This window comes from Theropithecus gelada, chromosome X (genome assembly GCF_003255815.1).
Source record: "Theropithecus gelada isolate Dixy chromosome X, Tgel_1.0, whole genome shotgun sequence".
Lineage (NCBI taxonomy): Eukaryota > Metazoa > Chordata > Mammalia > Primates > Cercopithecidae > Theropithecus > Theropithecus gelada.
In genome coordinates, this window is record NC_037689.1 from 151,167,875 (window position 1) to 151,178,092 (window position 10,218).

Consider the following 10,218-nt stretch of genomic DNA (forward strand, 5'->3'; position numbering starts at 1 on the left):
AGGGAGGGTAATCTTCTCTACCATTCTCGCCAGTCAAGCCGTGGGTCATCAGGCTACACTCTGGGGGCTGGCAGGGAGCAAGGGTCTCAGAAGGTAGGGAGGGGTGGCCAGCTTGCCTGGAACTCTGGCTGGGGCCAAGGAGTGGCTCTAGAGGTCTTCCCCTGATGGGCCCAAGAGAAAGGGCTAGAGGGGCCAGCAGAGGTTTGGGACCCAGCAAGGCAGGGCTCTGGAGCCCTGGCCGCTCCAGAATGGAGGTTGGTGGGCCTGGGGCCACTCAGACCAGAGGACAGGCCACGGCTCTTCACTTCAGAAGCCACTGCCAAGCTGCCACTGCTCCCAGAGTCCCAGCTTCCAGCCCAGGTCTACCCCAGCCTGGAACCTGAGGGTTCCAAAGCCCCCCACACAGCAGAGGGGAAGAGGGCCCCGTGTGGCCTTCTCCTGGACAAGAAGCTCCTCTCACCCCCTGACCCTGGGGTTCCCTATTCTTCTGCTTGGCAAGATGGCCTCTGGCCATCAAGAAAGGGAAGGGAGGGAGGGATGGAAGGTGACAGTTCTGGGCTCTGGTCGCCCTCCATGCACCTGTGAGCCCTTCCCAGTCCCAGGCACCTGGCTGAGGCACTCCAGGCCCGGCCCTGCATGGCAGGGGCACTGCAGCCCATCCCTGGGGGTCTGGAGCCACACTCAGCCTCCTGCCAGCGCCCCCTGCTGGCAGCCCAGCAGGCGTGTGCTGCCTCCACTTTGTCCCAGGACCCCAAGGCTGGGCAGTTACACCTCTGGGGTGGCAGAGCTGCCTGGCCACGCTGTCACTTGTTGGTGCTTTGGGGAGAGGGGACAGGAAGTTTTTGGACAGTTGGAAACTTGTCTGCCACGATGAGAGGGAGCAGAGGTTCAGGTGGCAGTGGGTAAAGCCGTGTGGCAGGGTCTCATTGGTTTCCTTCCCACAAGTGACCAGGTCCCCTCCACACTCGCCGCACCCCCAGTTCACCACTGGCCCATTGCTGTATCTTTCTTTATTGGTTTGGGGAAAACTGGAGGGGGCTGGAAGGCCATGACCATGACACAAGCAGGACCACCCACACTCAGCGAAGCACAGAACAGCCGTGCAGGAAAGACAGCCCCTGAGGCCCGCCTGCCAGCACCGCCTCGGCTTTTGGTGGGGTGGGGGGCAGGGGCGGGAGAGGCAACAGGGGAGGGGATCCACTGCCCCCAGGCAGGGCAGAGCCTGGGGACAGACTTGGGGGTGCTCCATTCCAACCCCAGCACCATGCGCCACACCCTCGAATCTCAAACTCCAGCAGAGGCCAGCCCCAGGGGTGAAGGGTTGGGGGAGGGGACCAAAAGCATCCAAGGGAAGGAAATCTGGGGGTCAGTCCACTTGGCCTTGGCATCTGTCTGAGAGCGAGAAGCAGAGGGAAAGGGGGTAGTTAGGAGCCGACCTGCCAGCCCTGTGCCCCCACCCCCACCTCGGTCAAATCCTGGATTTCTTAGAGGCCCTCTCCCCCTCCACTCCCTTGCCCAATCTCGGGCACCCACAGGCCCTCCCTGTCCTTCCACCTCTCCTGGGGCCCTGGCTCCTCCCTCTGCCCTCTGCCCTCAGCCCTCTGGCCTGTGGGGGCCACCCCACTTAGCTCTTGGCCACATGGAGTGCCACCACCCTCTAAGCTCTTCAAACACACCTGGGGATCACCACTTGGGGGGCTGGCCAGTATGGAGGCCTGAGTGGCTGTGGCGGGCCAGGCCCTGCTCAGAGGCCCCCTCGGCCTCTGGGCTCTGCCCCAGCTTCCGGATGTGGCGCAGGAATGAGGTGGCATTGAAGGCTCGCTGCCAGAAGAGAGGGAGATCAGGCCAGGCCTGGGCCAGGCCCCAGCCCCAAGACTGTGAGGACCACAGTGGCCACTGGGCAGTCACAGTGATCAGGCTACAGCTGGGATGCAGCGGGTGACCACACTGGGTCTGTCTCCACACTGACCTTCCAGTGCATCCGAGCAAAGTTCTTCTGGATCTGCTCACTGACAGAGCCTAAGATGTCCCTGTCGAAGGCTGTGTCCCCAGAGATCCTGGGGAAAGGCTGAAGGTCGGGGGGGGGCCTCTCTGCAGGTACAGTCCCCCTGGCCCTGGGGCAGCTCGGCAGGGCTCCCACTCACCAAAGATGCTGCAAGGCCTGTTGGCAGGTGAACCTCTTCTGGGGGTCTCGCTCCAGAAGGTGCCGGATGAAGTCTTTGGCTGGAGCAGGGAGGCTGGGTCAGCCCATCGGGTCCCCACTCCCTTGCATCACCCCCAAGCACGGGCCAGCCTGAAGCTCACCTGATTCTGAGATGTCATCCCAGAAAGGAGAGTCAAACTCATAGCTGGCCCTCAGGATCTGGTTGAAGAGTTCAGGGTCGCTCTCGTCGTAGAAGGGGGGATACCCACACAGCCTGGCACCCACAGATGAATCACCCAGCTGTCCCACCCTCCCCAACCCAGCAGGGGCAGGCAGGCAGCAGACAAGCCTTCCCAGCAGTAACTCACAGGATGTAGGAGATGACGCCCAGTGCCCACACATCTACGGCCTTCCCGTAGGGTTTCTGCTCCAAGAGCTCTGGGGCTGGGGGCCAGAGACAGACAGACGCACGCACAGGCACACACGCAGCCATGCCGCTCAGTGTCGCTGGCTCAGCCTACTCAAGCCCAGGAATGGCCCACACAAAGGCAACGGGCACAACAGCCTTCCCGGCTATCTAGGGTCCCCCAGGCCACCCCACTCCCAGCAAGCTTCAGGGTGCTGTCCCTCACCCACATATCCGGGGGTCCCACAGGCGGTGCCTAGCATGTTGCCAGCCTGGATTTTGGAGAGTCCAAAGTCAGAGACCATGATCTTTGAGTCCTCAAAGGGCGTGGCATACAGGAGGTTTTCGGGCTGTGACACACGGACACCGGGAAAAGGGCCAGGTCAGTCCTGATGCGGTGCCGGTGCTGGGACAGGATGAGGACTACACACTCTCAGGTTCCCCAGAGCCTTGGTGGAGTGGGAGATCAAGAAAGGCCCCAGCCGTGCTCCCGGGAAAACAAAGGCAGGGCCAGGTGGGCAAGTGGGAGGGTGGGGCGCAGAGGCCCCAGCCAGGCACCTTGAGGTCCCGGTGCACGATCCCCAGGCTGTGCAGGTAGGAGACGGCGCCGAGGACCTGACCCACCAGATGGCTGGCATCCTTCTCTGTGTAGGAGCCGCGCTCCATGATGCGATCAAACAGCTCGCCACCCGTCACCCTGGGGGTGCCAGGGGTTTGGCTGACCCAGGCACTCAGCCTGGCCTTCAGCCCCACTCACTGCTCAGCCCCTCCCCGGCTCCCACAGCCTGCCCAGGCCCTCCTCACAGTTCCATGGCCAGGTAGAGGTGGGAAGGGCTCTCGTGGACATCCTCCAGAGCAACAATGTTGGGGTGGCTGATCCTGCAACGGCAAGGAAGCACCTGTGGGCCAACAGAGTCAAGGGGTGCTCTGTCCTGAGGCCCCGGGAAAAGCCTCCTCCCTCTTCTCCTCCTCCCACCTCTGTTCCCCATTCCCTACCACATGCCACCCCTGCCCGGTCCAGGAAGGCGGAGCTCCAGCCTGAGCCCTGGCCTTCCTTCTAAAGCCCATTTGAAAAGCACAGATCAATATCCACTAGCTCCCTGTGGCTGCCACAGGGACGTGCAGGCCCAGAGAGAGCACTGCCCCAGGCTTCCCAAAAGTTGGTGGCCAGGCCTAGACTAGAACCAGGGACTCCTTGCACCCCTCATCGACCTATGCCACATCCCAGGGCCCCGTGAGGTGCGCACCTACGGAGCACTGCGATCTCGTTCTCCACCAGGGCCTCCTTGCCCCGGAGGGCCTTCTTGGGGATGCACTTGAGGGCCACGAGGTGTGCGGAGCCCCGCTCCTGGGCCAGCACCACCTCGGAGAAGGCACCCCTGCCGCAGACACGAGCGGTGGGAGGTGGGAAGGAAGTGGGAAGAGAAAAGAGGCAGGAGGGAGAGAGAGGGCAGCGGGGAGGGCCCCCTGTGAAGAAGATGGGGAGGCCCTACCTGGCCCTGTGCCACCCCCCACGAAACTCAACACATGCCATCTCACAGACTCACTCACATTCACACACCCTTATATATTCACACACACATCATCTCACACCCACTCGCGTAGTCACACACACATGCCATCTCACACAGGTACACACACACGATCACACGCGCGCACACTCACGAGCCGAGCCTCTCGCGGATCTCATAGACGCTGCTGATGTCCTCCGTGTGTTTCTTCAGCAGCAGCATGTCTGCAGGGGCAGGGGAGAGGTGATGGGGGTCCCTCCTCCCTCCCCCGCACCGGAGGCGAGGGCAGCTTCCTCCTCCACCCCTGTCAGGCAGGCCTCAGCCGTTGCCGCTGCGCTCGACCCTCCCCTCCCCCGTCCAGGTCCACACCCCCAGACGGACGCCTTGCAGCGAGGCCACCGCAAACGCGCCTCCACATCCCAGGCCTACAGCTGCCATCCCACGCCCCCACACCCTGCACCCCGACAGCGACCAGCGCCTGGATGCTGCCTCTCTGCCTCCACACATCCGGCCGCTTTCCAGAAGGCTCCATGCTCACCCACGCCGGTCCCTCCCCCATCCACACATCCACAGAGCCCACGCCCCAACCCCCGCGTAGACCCGCCACCCATGGCACAGCGCCCACAGGCACCCGCTGCCCAAGCCACCAAGCCGCCCGGGATGCACCTGCGACCCCCGCGCGCAGCCACCTGCCAAGACCGCGGCCACCCACGCGGCCGCAGACGCAGCCCGGCCTTCGGCGCCGCGGAGCAGGGGGACCTGGCAGCCTGGGCCGCACGCGTCCTGAGCTGCGTGGACCGAGCGCGAGCGGGCAGGGGGCGCGCCAGGCGTGACAGGTGTGCTGCGGGCGCGCAGGGCTGTGGCGGCTGTGGGCCAGACCTGGTGCGCCCCCGCCTCGCGCGTCCCCGCGCCCCAAAGCAGGTGCGGACCTGGAGCGGGTGCCGCAGCGTCGTTTAGTGCAGTGGCCGCCTCACCAAGCCCCCCGCCCGCTTCCCGCCGGCCCCGCCCCCTCCGCGCACGCCCCCGCCGGCCGCCCAAGCACGCAGTGGCCAAGCGCGGCCGCGGCGCCGCAGGGCACCTTGTAAGGCAATCGCCGGGCTCCGACTCGGGCGCCGGCCGCCACCGCCCGGCCCACTGCTCTCTCGCGCCGCCTCCCGGAGCTGCGGCCCAGCTGGGCCGACCTCAGGACCTTTGCACCACCGGTGGCTGGCTCCCAGAGAGCTCTCTTCGGCCACAGGTCGGCAAGGCTCTCTGCCTTCCAGTCTCTGCTTTCACCGCCTCTCCGAGGACAGGCCGACCAGGCCACTTGCCCGAAAACAGCCTCCATCCCTAGCCCCAGGACCCTGCAACCCTGCACCACAGCTCTGCCACCCTGGGCTCCCGGCACTCACTGGGCTCCCTCTAGCTCCACCATTAATCCCTCACCCTCACTCTCTTCTCTACCCAGCAGCCAGAGCATTCCTTTTATTGAGATCATGTCACCCTCCCGCAGCTCTCTATGTCAATCCAAGTCAAAGCCTGAGTCCTTAGGGGGTGGCCTAATGACTGCTCTGGCCCCTCCCCACCTTTCCCGGCCACTGGCCTCCTGACTGGCCCTAACCCGGACCACATTTGCAGCTGCGTCCCAGCCTTTGCTCCCCTGCCTGGAATGTTCTTCGCTCAGATATCTGCCTGGCTTGGCTCCTCACTCCATCAGATCTCGGCTCAAATGTCCCCTCCTCAAACCGGCCTCCCCGGCTCTGCCTCTCCCAATTCTCCCCGCATACCCCTGCCCTGTCTTTAGAACGTCCAACAGCAAAAATCACCTTCTTCGCCTGGTCTTCCTCACCAAAGCGTCTGCTCCTAGAGAGTGTATCTCCGCGAACCCAGCCAAGACGAGCACAGGAAATAAGTGCGGGTGACTGAATTCAATTCTGCATCCAACAGTTACTGGACGCCCCTCGCTGCCGGCCATCCAGTCCCATGAGGTTCTGGTACCCTCCCTAGGGTCTGTGCTCCACATCCCCGCAGGTCAGCATCACAGGGGTTCCATCAAGTGGCAGGGTCCAATCTTCACAGTGACCCATGGGCCCTGGCATGACACAGAGTCTTCAAGAGAGTCTGCGGGGCAGGAAGAGTTTTTTAAAAATCATTTTCCCAGACCTCAACTCCCATATATACTCTGTAAAAACTGGGAAATCTGAGGAGGCCCCTGGCAGCTCTTGCCCCCTGGCCTTTCCCAGTCACCCTCCCAGGGCACTGCAGAAGGCTCCAGGGACCCCGGCACTCAGAAGCTCCAGTCCTACCTGCTCATCTATGTGAACAGGGTTTCCTGGGACCGACATCTAAAACAGAAAAAAAACAGGAATGGAACTGATGCTGAGCCCCTTCTCATGACAGCAGGAAGTGCAATTTGTTCACAGATACCTACAGATAATTCCCCAGAATGTCTAATATGCCAATGGTGCTTTGCTCAAGCCAGAAGAAGCATTAGCAGAGTTCTACAACATGGTCCCGGGTTATAAAAATAAATAGAAATACACATATTTCTGTGTCCCAGAGAAATATGGTGGCGTGAGTAATAAAAAACTGCCCACGTGGACAGAGATGGCACAAAGAGACCTCTCTGAGGGGCAGCAGATGGAAACTGGAGGCCAGAAGGAAAGCACCCGCCTCCAAAGTGGGCCTGGGAAAGAAGAGCCAACGGGCAGGTATTGGTCCACGAGGTGACTCAGATGCCCCTGGCCTCATGTAAAAACTGATGGCACAATTTTTGTTTTAAATCATTGTATCATGGGGTTTTTTAGTTTGTTATTGTTGTTGTTGTTCTTGTCGTTGTTTGAGACAGAGTCTTACTCTGTCACCCAGCCTGGAGTGCAGTGGTGCAATCTCAGCTCACTACAACCTCTGCCTCCTGGGTTCAAGCAATTCCCCTGTCTCAGCCTCCTGAGTAGGCTGGGACTACACGTGCACGCCACCACGCCCAGCTAATTTTTGTATTTTTAGTAGAGGCAGGGTTTCACCATGCCAGGCTGATCAGGCTGGTCTCGAACTCCTGACCTCAGGTGATCTGCCCGCCTCAGCCTCCCAAAGTGCTGGGACTACAGGTGTGAGCCACCGCACCAGGCCTGTATCATGTGTTTACAAGAGGAATTACACCTTCCGGCCTGGCAAGGTGGCTCATGCTTGTAATCCCAGCACTTTGGGAGGCTGAGGCTGGAGGATCACTTGAGCCCAGGAGTTCCAGCCTAGCCTAGGCAACATAGCAAGACCCCACTTTCTTTTTTTCTTTTTTTGAGATGGAGTGTAGAAAGTAAAAAGTTCCTCTTCAAAGTTTCCCTTCTTATTAAAAAATAAATCATAAGTGTTAGAAATAATAGTTTCTTTTAAAGACTAACTTCCTTCAAGCCTCCTTGCTTTGTGCTAGTAACTCTTTGTTAAGCCCTATCCTATGTAGCTGTTAAACATGCTTACAGGCACGTAGTACATTCTGTGTCCTTGTACTTTAACCAAGATATCTGTGCTGGACGTGCTCACAGGCATGTCCCAGCTCGCAGCCTATGTCCCTTTCCTGTTTGGGAATATTATTACTTTTCTAAGTCATTTCGTAAGCAACTTCCTCTTTTCCTTTATCCTTCCATTGCTTTTACCTATTTTTAAAAGTTTTAAACTATTAGCCAATCAGGTTTTAGTTTAGATTGTGAGGTCTGGCTCCAGCCAATGGAAACAGGACACAGTAGCAAGGACAAACTGCGTAGGGGATAAAAATGCTTCCCTCCTTTGTTTGGTGTACTTGCATGGCAAAACTGCTGGCGAGTGTAACCTTTCCGCAGAAAGTTAAAAAATGGCCTTGCTAAGAGAATTAAACTTATGCCAGGTGTGGTGGCTCACGCCTGTAATCCCAGCAGTTTGGGAGGCCGAGGCGGGCAGATCACCTGAGGTCAGGAATTCAAGACCAGCTGGGCCAACATGGTGAAACCCTGTCTCTACTAAAAGTACAAAAATTAGCTGGGCATGGTGATGGGTGCCTGTAATCCCAGCTACTCGGGAGGCTGACGCAGGAGAATCGCTTGAACCCAGGAGGCAGAGGTTGCAGTGAGCCGAGATTGTACCACTGCACTCCAGCCTGGGCAACAGAATAAGACTGTCTCAAAAAAAAGAAAAGAAAAGACCCAACTCAATAAGAAAACAACCCAATTTAAAAATGAGCAAAAGATCTAAACAGATGGCCGGGTGCGGTGGCTCACGCCTGTAATCCCAGCACTTTGGGAGGCCGAGGCAGGTGGATCACGAGGTCAGGAGATTGAGACCATCCTGGTTAACATGGTGAAACCCCATCTCTACTACAAATACAAAAAATTAGCCGGGCGAGGTGGCGGGTGCCTGTAGTCCCAGCTACTTGGGAGGCTGAGGCAGGAGAATGGCGTGAACCCGGGAGGTGGAGCTTGCAGTGAGCCGAGATCGTGCCACTGCACTCCAGTCTGGGCAACAGAGCGAAACTCCGTCTAAAAAAAAAAAAAAGATCTGAACAGATGCCTCTGCAAAGAAGAAATGCAAATGGAAAATAAGCATATCAGAAGATGTTTAACATTATACATCATTAGGGAATTGCAAATTAAAACCACAAGGAGATACCGCTGCATACCTACTAGATAGCCAAAACCCCAAACACTGACAACCCTAATGCTGGCAAGGACCTGGAGCAGCAGCAAGAACTCCCATTCATTGCTGGTGAGAATGCGACAAGGTACAGCCACCCTGAAAAATGGTTGGCAGTTCCTTCCGAAGTTAAGTATACTCTTACCATACAATTCAGCAATCATACTCCTTGGTATTTACCCAAATGATTTGAAAACTTATGTCCACACAAAAACCACCACACACATATTTATAGCAGCCTTTTTTTTCCTAAAAGACCAATGTGATAGCATTAGCAACTTTATTCGTAATTGGCAAAAACTGGAAGCATTTAAGATGTTCCTCAGTAGGTGAACAAATAAAATGTGGTATATCTGGACAATGGAATACTAGTCAGTGATAAAGAGGGAAAAGCTGTGAACCCATGCAAAGAAATAAGTGAATCTTAAATACATATTGCAGAGTAAAAAGCCTGACAAAGCTGCCTACTCTATGAGTCCATTTACCTGACATGACATTCCCAAAAAAGCAAAATAGACGAAAAAAAGACAGAAAACAGATCCACGGTTGCCAGGGATCTGAGAGAGGGGATCGTGCTTGACTAGGGGCAGCACAGGGATTCTGTAGGGCAGGGAAACTTCTGTATGATGCTGTAATGGTGGACACGTGACACTCTGAATATGTCAAAACCCACAGAACTTTACAGCAGACAGAGGGAACTAAAATAGGCACCTTTTAAAATAATCTTTTAGAAGGTTGGGAGATCACAAGACGGAATGCAGACTGCGACAAAAGGCAATTAGAAATGTACAAAACAAACAAACAAAAAAGGAACAGAAATGTACAAAACAGCCTTACTGAAGGGGGTCAGGGAGAAAGGGGCTGATCTCAGTCACTCTGGAAATGAGTGGCATCTGTCAGACTAAAAGCAAAAGGAAGCACACATAAGCGCTGTACTCTGATTGATAAGATCACTCCCCACCAGGGTAGGGGTGAATGATTCTGAAACCTCTCCACCTTTATACCAGAATTCAAGAACTATGGCAATGGATGGAAGACGGTGGGAGCCAGGTTTCTCACTTTAATTTGAATTTTTTATTTTATTTTTAGAGACAGGATCTTGCTGTGTAGCCCAGGCTAGAGTGCAGTGGCACAATCATGGCTCGCTGCAGCCTTGACCTCCTAGGCTCAAGAGATCCTCCCAACTCAGCCTCCCGAGTAGCTGGGACCACAGGCATGCACCACCATGCCTGGCTAATTTTTCATATTTTTGGTAGATTTGGGGTTTCACCATGTTGGCCAGGCTGGTCTTGAACTCCTGACCTCAGATAATTCACCCACCTCGACCTCCCAAAGTGCTGGGATTACAGGCATGAGCCACCACGCCTGGCCTGGGTTTCTCACTTTTAGAGTGGGAGGTTATAGACAAGCAAGGACAGACAGCTAGAATGACCCAGGTGGTGATGGATTAGAGTTGGAGACATCAGTGTGCACTCGTGTTGAGTTTAATATAGATACTGATGCGCATATGTATCTGTTTA

General features: G+C 56.7%; 1 protein-coding gene across 1 annotated transcript; it reads right to left on the bottom strand.

Annotated features, from left to right (window-relative positions):
• Window positions 1–995: 995 nt before the first annotated feature.
• Window positions 996–5,387, bottom strand: PNCK (pregnancy up-regulated nonubiquitous CaM kinase). The gene is given in 13 exon segments (XM_025371769.1): window positions 996–1,392; window positions 1,677–1,821; window positions 1,970–2,057; window positions 2,145–2,223; window positions 2,305–2,417; window positions 2,512–2,587; window positions 2,776–2,899; window positions 3,108–3,246; window positions 3,354–3,428; window positions 3,797–3,928; window positions 4,215–4,284; window positions 5,139–5,283; window positions 5,286–5,387. Coding segments are annotated over 12 exon segments (1,281 nt in total). The 3' UTR covers window positions 996–1,392; window positions 1,677–1,683.
• Window positions 5,388–10,218: the final 4,831 nt, after the last annotated feature.